At 49.2% G+C, this 17,461-nt stretch overlaps 1 protein-coding gene across 4 annotated transcripts in view; it reads left to right on the top strand.

Moving 5' to 3' along the window:
* The window catches only part of LOC121477458 (endothelin-converting enzyme 2), a 32,029-nt gene extending 19,558 nt beyond the window's left edge, over positions 1-12,471 (top strand). For all 4 annotated transcript variants that reach the window (XM_041731772.1, XM_041731769.1, XM_041731770.1 and 1 more), the window contains 17 exons: positions 162-297; positions 503-718; positions 1,179-1,303; positions 1,389-1,535; positions 1,698-1,763; positions 4,483-4,671; positions 5,562-5,704; positions 6,095-6,209; positions 7,578-7,688; positions 8,788-8,886; positions 8,995-9,072; positions 9,619-9,722; positions 9,910-10,020; positions 10,145-10,212; positions 10,375-10,565; positions 10,690-10,785; positions 11,489-12,471. In XM_041731772.1, the coding sequence (XP_041587706.1) occupies positions 162-297; positions 503-718; positions 1,179-1,303; positions 1,389-1,535; positions 1,698-1,763; positions 4,483-4,671; positions 5,562-5,704; positions 6,095-6,209; positions 7,578-7,688; positions 8,788-8,886; positions 8,995-9,072; positions 9,619-9,722; positions 9,910-10,020; positions 10,145-10,212; positions 10,375-10,565; positions 10,690-10,785; positions 11,489-11,665 (2,172 nt within the window). In that variant the 3' untranslated portion in view covers positions 11,666-12,471. The remainder of the gene's footprint in view (positions 1-161; positions 298-502; positions 719-1,178; positions 1,304-1,388; positions 1,536-1,697; positions 1,764-4,482; positions 4,672-5,561; positions 5,705-6,094; positions 6,210-7,577; positions 7,689-8,787; positions 8,887-8,994; positions 9,073-9,618; positions 9,723-9,909; positions 10,021-10,144; positions 10,213-10,374; positions 10,566-10,689; positions 10,786-11,488) is intronic.
* Positions 12,472-17,461: the final 4,990 nt, after the last annotated feature.

Here is a 17,461-nt window from a genome sequence, read left to right as displayed (position 1 = left end):
GCAGGCTCAGGGCTTGACTCAGGCTGCCTCCTTGCCCCTGTGCTCCAAGTGAAGCCCTTTAGCGTCTTTGCTCCATGGCTTTGGAAACCCTTTGGGAGGACTTCTGTGATGGTGGATCCCCCCGGCAGCTTGCTAGCTCACTGTCACCTTGTGTTCCCTAGGTGGGATTCCGGAAGAGGACAAGAGACTTCTTGGGCTCGCACACCCAACTGGAGCTGGTCTTAGCCGCTGTCTCTCTACTGCTGGCTGCACTGCTACTGGGCTGCTTGGTGGCTCTGGGGGTCCAGTACCACGGGGGTAGGTAGCACCAGTCCTCCAAGCCGTGGGGGCTCTGGGGGCTCCAGGGCCGCTAAGATTTTCTCTGGTTTGGCCAGTCTTCCCCCCAGCTTTTCTCTCTCCTCCCAATCTTCTTATTGTCATGGCCCTTCCCAAAGCATTTGCTTCTCTCAGACCCAATGACAGTCTCCCAACCCCACCCCTCACTCCGTGTCCCCTGCCACAGACCCATCCCACAACACCTGCCTCACAGAGGCCTGCATTCGAGTAGCTGGAAAGATCCTGGAGTCCCTGGACCGCGGGGTGAGTCCCTGTGAGGACTTTTACCAGTTTTCCTGTGGTGGCTGGATTCAGAGAAATCCTCTGCCCGATGGGCGTTCTCGTTGGAACACCTTCAACAGCCTCTGGGACCAAAACCAGGCCATACTGAAGCACCTGCTTGGTGAGTGGGGCTGTCAGGGAGGCATTGTGCCAAGTAAAAGTCATGCCTGGAACAGGGCTTTGCATTTAGATCTTCAGTAAATATCCACAACTGAATGAATAAGTGGATGACCACAAACACTCCTGGGGCAGGCGATGCAGAGAGCAGGGGGATCCTGAGAGGTGGAGATGGGTTCGAGGGGACAGACCTCTGAGTATATAATGAAGGGACTCCACTCTGCACTCTGCTTGGATCACTGTTGAGGTGTTGTGGGCACGAGGGAGTCTGTAGTGCTTAGAGATCTTTGAGGGTTTCCATGGACAGGGGAGAAGAGATCATTCTTTGTTGTTCAGATGATCTTCCTGGGTCTACATTAGGAGGACTGCCCCTTAACAGGGCAAGGAGAGGGACCAAGTGAAGGCCCAGGACCCCTTTCGGCAGTTAGCATAGTTACCAACCGGACCTGTGTTCTACCCCACAGAAAACACCACCTTCAACTCTACCAGTGAAGCTGAGCGGAAGACACAGCGTTTCTACCTCTCCTGCCTGCAGGTGGAGCGTATTGAGGAACTGGGAGCCCAGCCACTGCGAGACCTCATTGACAAGGTAGGACCCCTGGGGGAGGTCAGGATAGGTCTTGGGAGAGGATGTGGCCCCTGTTTCCATAGCTTCCACTATGGTCTCTACTCAGATTGGTGGTTGGAACATTACCGGGCCCTGGGACCAGGACAACTTCATGGAAGTGCTGAAGGCAGTAGCTGGGACCTACAGAGCTACTCCCTTCTTCACTGTCTATGTCAGTGCCGACTCTAAGAGCTCTAACAGCAATGTTATCCAGGTACCAGTTTGGAGAGGGTTGGGAGGGACTTATTGACCATTTGCTGAGCCCAGACTCTCCTCCCCTATGACAGGCAGACTGGGGTGGCTCCATCCACCACCCATGTCCGAAAGTCCAAGTGTGTGTTGGGGGAAGGCTCACTTCCTTGACTTGCTATTGCAGGTGGACCAATCTGGGCTCTTTCTCCCCTCTCGAGATTACTACCTAAACAGGACCGCCAATGAAAAAGTAAGGAGCATTCTCAGAACACCCAACCCCACCTCTCTGTTGGGCTGTGCTGATACTTGTTTACTTTTCCCTTTGCCTAGGGTCATTGTGGGGAAGATGAGCCTGTCCTGTCACCTAGTGAGCCAATTGCCTTTCCTTCCTTCCTTCGTTCTTTCTTCCTTCACTCTTCCCTCCTTTCCTTCCCCCCTCCCTCCCAGCTTTCTTTCTCTCCCTCCTTTGTTTCTCTCTCTCCTTTCTTTCTTTCCTTATGCTCCCTCTTCCCTTCTTTCATTCTTTGCCCTTATTCTTCTAGGACAACATTTTATAGGCACCTATTGTGTGCCAGGTGCAATGGAGGAATTCTGAGATGTACCTCCAGAAACACTGCCACACAGAGCTTTCAGTGTAGATGGGTTCATGGACCAAGAGAGCTGAGAACAGGCTCAAAAGAGGGATCTCTAGGCCTCAGGAGAGACTCAGGTAGTTGGAGGTTTCCTAATGAGATTGCATCTGAGCAGGGCGCTCTAGAATATCTAAGAGTGGGTGAGGCCTTGCGGGGTAATGAGAAGAGTTTAAACAAAATATTGAAGAAGGAAAAGCTAAGTTATATTTGGACCATGAGAAGGGGTCCAGTTTGGCAAAATGTGGAGCTCAAAGCAGATGAGAAGCTGGACAGGTGGGTAAGAGCTAGCTGTGGAAGGGACCTGGAATGCCATACTGAGTTTATTGTAGAGGCCCCCAAGAGCTGATGCATGCTCCAGAGCAGGAAGAGAGCAACCCAGTAAGCAGTGCTTGGTGTGACAAGTTGATGCAAGTGAGGGAGCCTGCAGAGGAGTTGAGAGTCAGTAGTACTCTAGGCTCTGAGTCTGTTAGGGCCCGGATGTGGGAAGTGGCAGAGGGATGCAAGAGATATAATCAAGTGTAAATTGTGAATTGCGGGGTGACTGGGTGTTCAAAGAGAGGAATAGAAGAAGGAAGGGATAAAGACAGAAGAGATTGTAAGTCTGAGTGACAGTGGGTTGGAGGAGTCTTTGGAGAACCAGGGATGCCCATAGGAAGAATCACCTCAGAGCATGTTGGGGAGGAGGAGACAATGTGACATCACAGGAAAAGGGCAGGTTTGGGGGTCAGACGATGATTTTTATCTAGCCCTGCAGCTCCATGCAAATTGAAGCTGTTTCTTAATCTGTAAAATGAGGATCATAACATTTACCTCCTATGGTGCTTATTTGGGGGAGTGGGTGGATACAAGCTTATGAAGACACTTAGGTAGTGGGAACCACTCATTTTGGATGTGTGATTGTGAGGTACCTGGGGAGGTCAGCAGGCAGCTGTGGAAACTGGGTAAAGTCTTGAGGATGAGCCTGGAGGGAGCCGAGGGCTTGTGGGGCATCTCTTTAAAAATGCAGGCAAAGGCTTAGGAGAAGTGAGAGGCAGAGGAAGAATACAGAAGGGAAAGAAGGAGAACCCTGAATTTTAAGGGCAGTGGGAGGAAGAGAGCCAGTGAGGTAGGCAGCCATGGAGTAAAACAACTGGGACAGTCCTTTGTCCTTTCTTTGGTTCTCAAACACTGAGCATTCCTCAACCAGGCCCTCCTCCAGGCATGTGGTAAACAAGACATTGATTGCCTTTGCCCTCTAAGTGGGAGAGAAGACATGAAGTGGCCTTTGATGATTAAGGGAGCCCAGGGTGGGGTTTCAGGGCCAGAGTGAATAGTGATCCCTGGGAGGAGGGCCACAGGGAGCTGGTGCTAAGCAGTGCTGAGGGGCTGTCTGCAGGTTCTCATCCCTTCATTCAACAAATATTTGTTGAGCACCTACTATGTGCCAGATGCTGTGCTAGATAGAGCCTGAGACTACAGTGGAGAACAGAGAAAGCAGCCCCTATGTCACTTGAGCTCAAGTGTCAGCAGAGGCCGAAGCAAAATGAGTTTGCACTGGGTCCATGTAGTCCTAGAGCCTCAGTCCTGCAACTGCCAGGCCTGAGCCATATTTGGACTCTACCATTTGCTCGTTTGTGATATGAGCCAAATCATGTAGCCTTCTCAAGCTTCTTTCCTCATCTGTGAAATAAGATGAATACCCACTTTATGGAGTCGCTGTGAGAGGGAAGAAAGCTGCATTACCTGTAGAGCCCCAGCAGAGCCGGATACATGTGTATACATGTGGTCATTATGTATTTCTTTTTTGCACTTTCCTCCTCCTTAGAGACTAGAAGGGAGCTGAGAAAGCAGCAAGGTTGAGGCCTGGCTGGATGGGAGACAGAAGGCCATTAAAGCCACTGTGGACTAAATTCCCCATGGGGTCCACTCAGCTGTTAAGTGAAGGCATGTGATCACTGAGATGCTGAAAAATAGAAGGGCTTTAGGAAATGAGAAGGCAAAGCCGTGTGGGAAGGAGGTCCATCTATAGGACAAATATTTACAAGGTGCCTGTTCTGTGCGAGGCCTCATTCTAGCCCTTAGTGGTGAGGGGTGAATAAACTGCTGTAACTTAGAAGAGTGCTCTCTTGAACTTACCTTCTCTTTGAGGAAATAGATGATAATAAGTATACAAATAAATAAACAAGATCCAAGCAGATGGTGGCAGTATGACAGGAACAAAACAGGATTGTTCAAGAAAGTTTCTGGGAGCAGGGTCAGCAGAAGAGATGGTAAGCAGAGGTGGGGGCCAGAACAGACCCTCTCAGCCTCGGGCAGGATCTGTTGTTGGGCTCTGAGGATGACTCAGGGCCTTGACAGGTGCTTACCGCCTACCTTGACTACATGGAGGAGCTGGGGATGTTGCTGGGCGGACGGCCAACCTCCACACGGGAGCAGATGCGACAGGTGCTGGAGCTGGAGATACAACTGGCCAACATCACAGTGCCCCAGGACCAGAGGCGCGATGAGGAGAAGATCTATCATAAGATGAGCATTGCAGAGCTGCAGGTGGGACAAGTGGGGGAACAGAGACAACTGGGAGGGACGGGCCTCTGGAGCAGACCTCCCAGCTTTCCTTCCTGCTGTCTTCCCAAGACAGCCAATCCTTTCCTCATTTGCTTGCTTTTTGAGCTTTCCAGCTGCACTGTCACTATCCATTTTAGATCACCTCTCAGTAGGCCATTCCTTGGTCCCCTTTTTTGTTGCTTGGGGATGAATAGAGGGATTATGTTAAAACTCTCTAACAATTTGCACAAGATGTCCACAAAACAATCAAAAGAAATTTGGAAGCATCTCCTGGAGGGCCCCTACTGTGCCAGGAATCAACCCTTTAGTTGGATTATGGAGAGGTTGGGTGAAGGGGGTTCTGAAGGAGATACCAGTTATGTAGGGACCCTGGATGGTGTCAAGGGAGTGTTTTTTGTTTTTTAAGATTGTATTTATTTATTCATGAGAGACACAGAAAGAGAGGCAGAGACACAGGCAGAGGGAAGAGAATCAGGCTCCATGCAAGGAGCCCTATGTAGGACTTCATCCTGGGAATCCGGGATCACGCCCTGAGCCAAAGGCAGATGCTCAACCACTGAGCCACCCAGGCATCCTTCGAGGGAGTGTTTTATCAACTGTTGTAAAAATATTTTAGTATCTGTGCCCCAGCTGAATATTACATAGGGTATTTTTTCTTGTATAATAAATGATTGGGCTCCCAGATTGAGGAGCACTCAGGCCTGGAAAAGGATTTATTGCAGGAAGAGGCTACCAAGCTTCTTGTAGATGTTACCATGGCAATGGGAAGGGCTCCCAGGCTCCGGTATATCAATGGGGGAAGGGTCTGCTGGAAGCCAGGCGGGCAGGCAAGGAGGCTTGAGATTTTGTTGTTGTTGTTGTTGTTGTTGTAGGCCCTGGCACCCTCTGTGGACTGGCTGGAGTTTCTGTCTTTCTTGTTGTCACCGCTGGAGCTGGGTGACTCTGAACCTGTGGTGGTGTATGGAACGGATTATTTGCAGCAGGTGTCAGAGCTCATCAACCACACAGAGCCAAGGTTGGGGAGAGCCCAAAGTGTGGGAGGTGGGGCTCAGAGCTCCACGCAAGTCCAGGCAGGGACCGGGCATGGGGTACTGGCACAGTCAAATACAGAGCAGCATTTGACAAGGTCCTGGACCTACCAAACATCAAAAGAGAATGTTTGCAGGCTATTTCCCTAGCCTGCGCCTTCAGGGGCCCCACTTATGCTCTTTATTCCCACACCTTGCTCCAAACTGACTTCTGCAGGCAGGTGTGTGGTCCCAGGGTGAGAGAGAGAGAGAGGGATTCTGGGACAGCTCCTATATATGCCTCTCAGGACTTCTGTTGCCTCCGCATTTGTGGAGCAGGTTTGGGGTGGAAGTGGTACCCCACCTGCCCTTTCCTTATGTTCTGGTCTGGATGCCAGTGTCCTGAACAATTACCTGATTTGGAATCTGGTACAGAAGACAACCTCAAGCCTGGACCACCGCTTTGAATCTGCACAGGAGAAACTGCTGGAGACTCTCTATGGCACCAAGAAGGTGGGATTTCTGATTCTGTCCCCGCCTTCCATACAGCCTAGCTGGTGCTGCACACCTACTGTGTGTCAAGCACCATTTGCCTCATGGTAGAGTGTGGAACAAAGGTGTAGGAATCAAGATGACTCGGGTTGTAATTCCAAGTCCTCCATTTATTGGCCTCTGGGATCTTGGGTGTGTCACCTCTCTGACACTCCGTTTCCTGGTGTATGAAATAAGAATATCTTGCAGGGTGTCTTTAGGACTGAGCTGATGAAAGTGGGCACCAGTGCATCATATGCAAAGGCACTCAGCTTTGACAGTGATGGTTAAGAAGATGAATAAATGTAGTTCTTAGTTTCAAGATGCCCCAGTAAGTTTAGGAGAACATAACATGTATACAAACATTGTGTTTCAGGGTGATAAGGGCTCACGTTGTGTGAAAGACCTTTGTGCTACAGAACAGAGGAAAGGATATAGTACACCCTACTTAGGAGAGGGACAGGCATCAAGACTGTCTTTTATGAAGAGGTGACATTTGAAGAATTAGTTTACCAAGGAAGCAAGGGAAAAGAGCATTCTAGGCAGAAAGAACAGCATGTGCAAATTCCCAGAGGCCAGGAACACCGTAGGTTTGCATATGTTCTGTTATGAGCTGGAGAACAGGCCAACTGAGAGGCCGAGGGTGGTGAGGTCAGCCTGGGGCAGTCCATGAAGGGACCGGAATGCTCTGTTAAGAAATCGGGCCTTGATTCTTTCAATAATGGGGAACCATCGGATGATTTTAAGCAGAATAACCCAATTAGATTTATGTATTGGATGATCTTTCTGGCAGCTAAATGGAAGATAGAGGGGAGCGGCAGGGGAGGGGGATGAGAATGGAGTCAGAGTGTCTAGTTATGAGGTGACTGCAATCTTTGGGCCAGAGATGTTAGTGTTGAGGGCAGGAACGTACCAGAGGGATGGACAGAGAGAGGACCAAGAGGTCGAGGTAGTAGACATGGTGATAGATTGAATGTGGGGGTAGGGAAATGGAGGAAGCTAGTGACTTGTGGGTTTCTGGCGCAGGGGATTGATTGGTTATAAGACTGGGATATGGAGCTGAGCAAAAAAACTTCTGGACCCCAGTGGGCCTCTTAGAAACTTAAGAGGAGAAGAGCACTGAGCACAGAGTGGGGAGCACACATGTTCCTCCTGGGGTTTTGCTGCTGGAGTTGGTACACTTTTCAGTTTTGCCCTTTATCTTCTCTGGAGTCTACGGGAGAGACGACAGCACCCGAAACTCAGGTTTCCATTGCTCAGAGCCGAGAGGGCTGGCCCCAGAGAAGAGAAAGGCCTTCAGACTGGAGAACAGAGCTATCTCTGGGAGGCCTGGCTCTTTGTCCCTTACAGTCCTGCATGCCAAGGTGGCAGACCTGCATCTCCAACACGGACGACGCACTTGGCTTCGCTTTGGGCTCCCTCTTTGTGAAGGCCACGTTCGATCGGCAGAGCAAGGAAATTGTGAGTTTTCAAAGTTCTTCCAACCCTACTCCTTGTTTTAGTTAAAATCCACTGTTCATTCGTGTGTACAAGAAGCAAGGGGGAAGAACTGAAAGGAAATTCATCAATAAATGAACAGTAATTACTTTTTGGGTGGCATTTTGTCCTTTACATTTCTCTGTATTTTCCAAATGTTCGACAATGAGTTTATGTTGCTTATAGAATTAGGAAAACAATATTTACTTATTAGGAGATGCTAACGAATATGCTTAAAGTATTATCTGCAAGGATGTTTCTTGTGGTGTGGTTTATAATAGGTGGAAATGAAAACAGCTTAAACACCTAATCATAGAGACTAGAAGAAAGATTGTGGTTAGGGAGGATTATGAGGCAGCCTAAAACTCATGATATATTGTTAAGTGAAAAAAAAAGTAGTTTACAAGATATATCTTATGTTGCACAATGTAAAATCCATGTTCTATATGTATATCCAGGCAGGGAAAGACCCTCAAAATAGATAATCAGAATGTTAAAAGGAGTTATTTCTGAGTGATGGGATTATACGTGCGTGGTCTGTTTCCTTCTTCACCTCTTCCCTTTTTTCTTTTTAAAGATTATTTATTTATTTATTCATGAGAGACAGAGAGAGAGAGAGAGAGAGAGAGGAGAGAGGCAGAGACACAGGCAGAGGGAGAGGCAGGATCCACGCAGGGATTCTGATGTGGGACTCCATCCCAGGACTCCAGCATCAGCCCTGGGGGGAAGGTGGCGCTAAACTGCTGAGCAACCCAGGGATCCCCACCTCTTCCCAATTTCCCAAATCTTCTGCTATTGATGCCTTCCTTCCATAATCAGATAAAAATCAACACACTATATTAAATTCTATTAATTCAATTATTGTCAATTTAAATTTTTTGATTAATTAGAAAAAAAGCCACCCACCATCTCAGCACCTTCACAAATGGTGTTTCCTTCTCACCTTCCCAAGAAGCAGCCTCATTTCAAGTCTGGGCCCTCCCGCATGCTCCCCTGGAAGGACGGATGGGGTACTAGGGTGTGTGGGGAGAAAAAAAATGCATCAGTGCAAGTGGGAGGCCAATTTACACCCCCTTCCTCCCAGGCTGAAGGGATGATCAGCGAGATCCGGAATGCCTTTGAGGAAGCCCTGGGGCAGCTGGTTTGGATGGATGAGAAGACCCGCCAGGCAGCCAAGGAGAAAGTGAGCCATGGCCAGGGTTGGGGCGCCATCTTCAGGTGGGGATGGAGGATACAGTTTTTTGGGGGGGAGCCAGAGCAGGGAAACCCTTACTTAGCCTGGTTTCTTCAGGCAGACGCTATATATGATATGATTGGTTTCCCGGACTTCATCCTGGATCCCAAAGAGCTGGATGATGTTTATGATGGGGTGAGTACCTGTCTCACCAATGCTGAACTTCATCCCTGTTGTGGGGGTGGGGGGTGGGAGCTGTTCTCAGCTGAGTAATTGGAGCTCAAGCCCTGGGGGGGAAGGAGGTGCTTGTTGGCTCCTTTCAGAGGCAAGTGCAGGCAACTGATGCTGTTCACGTGCTGGCTCTGTGCCAGGCTGCAGGCTAGGCAGCAGTAGAATGCAGTGTTCACAAATCCTCTTTCTACTCCGACCTACCTGTGTAACCTTGGACGAGTTATATAACCTCTCTGGGCCTCAGTGTCTTCATTTATAAAATGGAGATCCTATTAGTACCAACCTCATAGAGTTGTCGTGAGCCTAGAAGGAGGCAGGATGTAAAACAATGAAGCACCTGCAACATAAATAGTCTTTAAGTATGGCGACTATTATTTCCTAATATTTCACTCCTCTTTGCAGTTGAGGAAAACTAAGGCTCAGAGAGGTGCTAATTAGTAACCAAACTGGGGCTATTCTCTTCTCCAACATGTTGTCTTGCTTGCTTTCTGCTTCCCACCATTCCCACAGTACGAAGTCTCTGAAGATTCCTTCTTCCAGAACATGTTGAATTTGTACAATTTCTCTGCTAAGGTGATGGCTGACCAGCTCCGCAAGCCTCCCAGCCGGGACCAGTGAGCATGGAGGGCTAGACACTTGGGGCAGGAGGAGAGGTAGGGGTGATTTCCAGGACTGGGGAAGGGGGGCAAGACATCTCAAACCAGAAGCCCAAGGTCTTTGCAGGAGGTAGGTCAGAGCAGCTGGGGTGGGAGGGGCATCAAGAGAATCAGGAGCCTCAGCCTCTTCCTCTTGTTATCCCAGGTGGAGCATGACCCCCCAGACAGTGAATGCCTACTACCTTCCAACCAAGAATGAAATCGTCTTCCCTGCCGGCATTTTGCAGGCCCCCTTCTACACTCGTAACCACCCCAAGTGTGTCTGAAGCAGGAGGGGTTGGGTGCTGGGCCTGGGCCTGTGGAGAAGCTGGGCACAGGGCTGGAGGTGGGATCCAGAAGTTCCCCCACCATGTCCTCATGCAGCATTCCTCACCTACCAGGGCCCTGAACTTTGGTGGAATCGGCGTGGTGATGGGCCATGAGTTGACACATGCGTTTGATGACCAAGGTAGAGGCCCATGGAGTTGCCCCCTCCAGCCTAGAATTCCCAGTAGTTCTTGCAAAGCCTTGGAATATTGGGAGCAGATCACAGGGACCCTGGAGTCTGTGGACTCAGGCTGCTGGAAGGCTGCTTGAGTCTTGGGGAGGTGCAAAGGTTAGTTCTCCTCAGGGCGCGAATATGACAAGGAAGGGAACCTGCGGCCCTGGTGGCAGAATGAGTCCCTGGCAGCCTTCCGGAATCACACAGCTTGCATGGAGGAACAGTACAGCCAGTACCAGGTCAACGGGGAGAGGCTCAATGGGCGCCAGACGCTGGGGGAGAACATCGCTGACAACGGGGGGCTGAAGGCTGCCTATAACGTGAGTGGCCTGGCTGGGCTTCAGGGGCTGAGGCTCGCCTGTCCTCGGGGAGGGGTGGGGCGGGCAGTGGGTGGAGGTGGTGGGCAACCCCTGATGGACCTGCCACCCCTGTGCCTGACCCCAGGCTTACAAAGCATGGCTGAGCAAGCATGGGGAAGAGCAGCAGCTGCCAGCCGTGGGGCTCACCAATCACCAGCTCTTCTTTGTGGGATTTGCTCAGGTACTGCCCTCCTAGGAGATCTGGGGCCTGCCCCTCTCCCTCTCCATCCTGGGCAGGTCATTAGAAGTCTGGGGCATGCAGGAAAGCAACTGAGAAATGGGGCTGAAGCTGGGGTGTGGAAGGTGGTTTGGGAAGGTCTGGTGTCCAGAGCTTCTAAGCTGGGGCTCAAGAAAGCATGCCAGAAGGCCTGAGGAAGAATTCTCCAGGAGGCTTTTGCAGATCCCGAAGGGTGGGGCTGCCCTGCTTGAGGGGCAGCGGGTAGGGTGCAGGATTGATCCCCACCATGTTCCTCTGAGGTGGCTTTGGAGGAAGCGACTAAAGCTTGGGGAGAAAGTGGCTCATCCAGGGATGCCCAGAAAGAAAGTAAGTGGCAGAGCAGGGACTAAGGCGGGATCTCCTTGGGGTACTTTGCACTACCGCAAGCAGCCTCTGGGGGCCGAGGTTCTTCCCCTCAGATCCACCCATCCTGGGCAACCCAGTGGCCAGGGCAGCTCTGGGAATTTGGGAGGGCGGGCACGTTTCCCTCCCTTGGTGCTGATAACAAGGGGTTGTAGATGAGATGCTGGCTGTATCCTAGAGGTCTCTTCAGCCAAGGGGCTGGGGTTGTGGTGGTTTGCGTCCCTGGGATGGCTCTGCTGCAGCCAAGTCTGTGGCCCTGCCTGTGCTAGACACCATGTGTCCCCATGTCTGTCCTGGCCCGCAGGTGTGGTGCTCAGTCCGCACACCCGAGAGCTCTCACGAGGGGCTGGTGACTGACCCCCACAGCCCCGCCCGCTTCCGCGTGCTGGGCACTCTCTCCAACTCCCGGGACTTCCTGCGACACTTCGGCTGCCCTGTCGGCTCCCCCATGAACCCAGGGCAGCTGTGTGAGGTGTGGTAGACCTGGGGTTGGGGAGAAATAGCTTGCTGTTGCCAAGGCCTGGGGCAGCTCGCCCAGCAGGGCTGTTCGGTCCAGGTTTAGAGAGGGCACATGCCAGCTGGGCTGGGTCTGGCCCCTCCACACCATAGGTGATACAAGTCCCGATCCTCCCTCAAACACCACATTGTGCCTCTGCTTTGGGGGTACCCCTACCTCCAGCAGAGCCCCCACCATTCACTGTGACATCCTTCCATGTCACCCTGTCTGGAAGAGGCTGGGAGGGGAGAGGGGCACCAGCTCCCACAGAAAGGAGTGTGCCTCTTAGATCATGTGACTTGGTGGCCTCGGGGCCTGCTGTACCTGCTGCATTTGGACCACACAGGGTGGTGTGCCTCCCATACTTCTCCCTGAGGCCCACTCAGTGCACACTTGGGAGTGGACTCAGCTCCTTTCAGCTCCACTCTCAGGGGCTACCCCCAACCCATGCTCCTTATGCTGCTTCTCCCAATACTGCTGCCAACCCTCACTGATAGACCAGCTGTGCTCAGCTGTTAGTAGAAGCCTGAGAGCCTTTACGAGGCCACCTGCTGCCTCCCAGTTTCCCTGGGCTCAGAGGGGAAGTATGTATGGTGTGTATGTATAGGGGATGCTGGTTCTTGTGTCTTGGGGCACAAGTCATAGGGGCTGGACAGGGCCTCCCTGACCCAAGCAGAAAAGCGAATAGAGCAGGGAGAGAGAAGGATAGAGTTTATTTTTACAGGGAAGAGGGCGGGGATGGAGGGGTGTTGGCCCTATAGGACCCTGTGCCAATAAATAGACACACATCAGCCAGACTGTCTCTTCCTTCAGTCTTGTTTTCGTTTATTCATTTACTCATTCCACCAGTATTTATTGAGCACCTACTATATTCCAGGCCACTCTTCTAGATACTCATTTACTCAGTCACCAGATACAGGGAACTAAGATATGAAACTCCAAGAAGACAGAGGAGAGGCAGGATGGAGGAATGGAATGACGAGTTTGGCTGGGTGGAATACCTCCTTGGGTGGTCATATCCCCACCACTGGCTGTTCTACACCTGGAAGGATTTGCCTCTGACCTCCACTGGTGCATGCAGCCAGGCCTAACACCAAGTCTGGCTGACAACTGGGCCAAGGTCAGCTTGGAAGATGAGTGGCTGGCCCTTACCCTGCAGTGGAGGGAAGCCCTAGCCAAGGTACATGCCATTACCTGGAGCTCTGAGCACTTGCCTCTGCTTATGGCTGAGAAGACATGCATTTCCCCATGGCCTTGAAGGCTCAGAACTCCTGGGAGTCACTTATCCCACCACATGCACTCATCAAGGCCTACCAAGTACCAGGCACAGAGACTAAGGGCCTGGCTGCCACCTTCCAGAGCAAGGGAGGGAAAGGAGCATTTATTCAATACCTCTTGTGTTCCAGGCACCTCTGCTAAGTGACTCATTTTTTAAATTCATTCATTAATTTATAATATATGCATTCATGGTTTTATTTTTTTTTTTTAAGTGTATTGATTACCAACAATGTGCCAGGCACTGGTGATGCAAAAATGAGTAAGATGGCCTCTTCCCTTAGGTGGTTCTTCTATTGGCAGTTTCACCTCCATGAGCTCATCTGAGCCTCATGGCAACCATATTTATAAATGCAGATCTAACTGTCAGCACGTCACTGCAGTCAGACACCTAGCTTGAAATTGAAGATTGGATAGCCTTATGGGATTGAGCTTGTTATCGCACTTCTAGGAGCCTCAGTTTCTTTAACTGGAAAATGAGAACCAGAGCAGGACAGTGGAAAGTCATCTAAATTGTCTTTAAAATTCAGTGTTCTCCAAAGTCTAGGTAGGGGTGGGTCTGTTGAGGGCAAGTGAAGCTTTGGCTGTGATTACCACTGGGGCCCTGGGTGATGGCCCATGTGTCCTAGCCTCATAAAGAGCTGGATGTGGGCCCCCCATCATGGAGGTGCTGGCTACTTAGAAGGGAAGACTGTGGCCTCAGGAACCCTAAGACTGAGGGAAAACATGGCTGAATGAGATGATGACTCTGGGAGGGGCAGCAAAGTGTATTGGAAAGAGGAAGGCCATCACATCTGGAAACCTGGTTCTGGCTCTAGCTCTGCCACTTGTCAGCTGTGTGATGGGTTGGATGAGATGATCTCTGAGGACTAGCTCAGCATTAGTGTTCTAAGCAGTGAATTCATGGGCTTAGCAAATATTAAGAAATGTTGAGAAATAACATGTGAAGTTTGAGTGTTGCACAGAGAATGAGATTTATAATGTCCGAGATCTTGAGGAGAGAGGCTTGGCAGCCCTTCCCTTTATATCTGATTTTAGAAGACAGTTTAGGATGCTGACCAGTGGGCCACTTTGGCATTGAAACTCCATATTTCCAAAAGGGTCAAAGGTCAGCTTTCATTTTCTGAGAGTCCCAATTTTGTTAAGCCTGTGCTAAGTACTTTAAAGTCATTTCACTAAATTCCCACAACTTATAAGAAGGTTCTATTAATTCCCTCTACTGTACAAGTGGAGAAACTAAGAGAAAAAAATTACATAACTTCTTGGGATGCCTGGGTGGCTCAGTGGTTGGGTGTCTGAGTTTGGCTCATGGTGTGATGTTGGAGTCCTGGGATCACGTCCCACTTCAGGCTCCTTGCATAGAGTCTGCTTCTCCCTCTGCCTATGTCTCCACTTCTCTGTGTGTCTCTCATGAATAAATAAATAAAATCTTTTTAAAAAAATTACATTACTTCCAATATCAGATAAGACAAATTGCATTAAAGTCAGACTTGGAGCTCAGATGCCCTTAATCACCACCATTTAGTCTCCTAGGTCATGACCAAGTTTAGACTCATACATAGAAATCTGTCTTCTGGTCAGTGTCATTGCACTTCTACATCAGACCATCACCAGCAGGTGTATTTCCGTGCTACCCAGCTCCCCTGGGCCAGGCATATGTAACAACCAGGTAGCTGCAGGAAACCTAAACACACATTGAACTGAAATTAAGCCAGGTAGCACCTGTTTGTTGAACACTCTGCAGGTGCTTGGTTTTAAAGGCAAGGCAAGGTGAACATCAGCTGACAGATGGAATCTTCACCCTTAGTGGCCCTGCCAAACTGATGAATATGCATCTGCGATATGATCTGGTGTGTTAAGGCAGAAGGAGGAAAAAAGAGTGGTGCTCCTAGGTGGACAATGAGAGCAGTTGTTGGTAATGTGCTGGGCCATACCCTATACTGCCCTATTGAGAAGTCTGACCAATTCCCACGCACAATAAGGCAACATAGGTCAAACAATATGATTTCACACTTGGAAACACTCTGGAAATTTTAGGTTGGAAAAGAATCTCTCATAAAATAAGCACAGTTTCAGTGGGCCTATAATGACTTACAAATAGAGAATCTCAACAGTTTCTCGATGCCCAGCTTTGAGCTCTAAAGAGCCCTCAGTGGACCATTATTATATGTAAGGATGACCTGAAGATGAATGCAAAATGAACTCATTCATTCAATAAATATTTATCAACGCTTACCATAAGCTAGGCATTAGGTTAGTACTAGGACAAAAGATGAATAAGAAACAGTTCCTGTCCTCTAATAGCTCAGAATCTAGGGAGAGAGAGAGAGATGTATCAAGCACGGTGGGAGCACAGGGAAGAAATGAATAACTTGAAGAGAATGGGAAAGCTTCCTAGATAGGTGACATTGAGCTGTAGTACAGAGGATGGGAGAATTTGCTAGGTAAAAAACAGGGAAGGGCATGTATAGAAGCAATAACAATGTGAAACGGTCAATCATCTCTTGAAGGGCCAAGACATGTTCAGAAATGATGAAATATTTAGGATGATTAGGTCAAAGGGCCATGATGAAAGGTGAGAGTCTGAAGAACAGAATTTTTGGGTTTTTCTTTTTTTAAAGGATTTTATTTATGTATTTGAGAGAGAGTGAGTGAGAGAGAACATGAGTAGGGGGAGGGTCAGAGGGCCAGGGACAAGCAGACTCCCTGCTAAGCAGGGAGCCTGAAGCCGATCATCAGGATTCCAGAACCGATCAGGATTCTAGAACCGAGAATTATGATCTGAGCCAAAGGCAGATGTTTAACTGACTGAGCCACCCAGGAGCCTCTGAAAAAGGCAAGGTGTAACAGTATGTGTGAAAAGACAAGTCCTGGAGATCAAAAGTCACAAGGGTCACAGTGCAATCTATTTAACAAATACCACAGAAGGGATCCCTGGGTGGCGCAGCGGTTTGGCGCCTGCCTTTGGCCCAGGGCGCGATCCTGGAGACCCGGGATCGAATCCTACGTCGGGCTACCGGTGCATGGAGCCTGCTTCTCCCTCTGCCTGTGTCTCTGCCTCTCTCTCTCTCTGTGACTATCATAAATAAATAAAAAAATTAAAAAAAAAAAAAGAAATACCACAGAAAGTAGGAACCCGTGGAAACCGTGCAAGGCAGAGTCCTGCCAAGAGCACTTCTGGTGTTATATAAAAATGATGCTTTGAGTTGAAAGGTTATCAAATGAGTGGAACCATCCATAAGATGTGCAGCTCTACAGCTCAAGCCATGAGTCTGGGGACAGCATGGATGGCTTATGGATGCAGTTTAAAGGAAGGTGGTAGGAAAGGGACAGGTGAGGGAACATCCCCAGTTAGAGAGCTATTTGGCCACGACAAGGCTCAGAGTTGGCCAAATGGTAGGAAGAAAAGTTTCTGGGCAATGTGACTGAAAGGAGGGTTGAGGCAGGGTATCAATGTTATTACATGGCCTTGGAAATAGCTGCCAGACATCTTTGTTTGGCTAGAAAGGACTGGGGGCTTGAATACTTGGAAGCAGGGAGAGGGGGCAAGAATGTTTATCTCAGCCCTGCAGATTTGAGGTGGTTAGAGAATGACAACTGGCTCCTTTCCAGTTGCCAGAAACCCAGCTGGACAGTTTATATACATTGTCTTATTTCATTTTCAACACACAACTTACAAGGGAGATACTTTATTACTCTCATTTCATAGAGGCAGAAACCAGGCTGAGAGAGGTTAGGAAGCTTGCCCAAGTATCACAGCTAGTCAGGGGCTTTAGCAAAGCCAGGCCTCTTGCTCCCTAAAACTCATGTTCCTGCCCTCCCCCTTTTTGTTTTGAAACATTTCAAACCTACAAAAAGTTGAAACATAGTAACGCGAACATTCATATACTTTTCATCTGGAGGCACCAACTATTAACAGCCTGTGCTTTGTGCCACAACATCACCCCTTCTCTAAGGTACTGGTTGGGATACAACTGGTATATAAGACAAAATCTGAGATCTGATAGAAGGAAAGTCATGGAAGGAGAGATTTAGGAGAAATATCTCTACGGATGACTGAAGAAAGCATGACATCTTGAAGCCAGAGATGGAATAAGCAGAACAGCCATGGACTACAGGGTTTCTGTCACCAGACCAGGGCTGGGGAAGTCACTGGTGATGGAAATGGGAGATTCACCCCCAGAATCCAAGCACTGAATGAAAAAAGCAACAGGTTTTAAAATAGGCTACGCAATTCTATCTCTAAATATATTTAGCCAACATTCATTCAGTGCTAACAATGCTGTCCTAGCTTTTTCTAAAAAACAAAACAAAACAAAAAAAAACACAAATACTTTCTGCATTCTTTAACTCCCCAGAACCCATAATGAAGACCCCAGGTCAACTGGTGAGTGTTCCCACCAGATGAGGGGGAGAAGTTACGACCTCTTTTCTCACCTTCTGGATGCATACATGTAGCCCCAAACTTAAGAAAAAACATGGAGGTTTGCTTCAAACAATCAAGAA

The sequence above is a fragment of the Vulpes lagopus genome, chromosome 17 (genome assembly GCF_018345385.1).
Source record: "Vulpes lagopus strain Blue_001 chromosome 17, ASM1834538v1, whole genome shotgun sequence".
Lineage (NCBI taxonomy): Eukaryota > Metazoa > Chordata > Mammalia > Carnivora > Canidae > Vulpes > Vulpes lagopus.
This window is presented reverse-complemented; position numbering and strand designations above follow the sequence as displayed.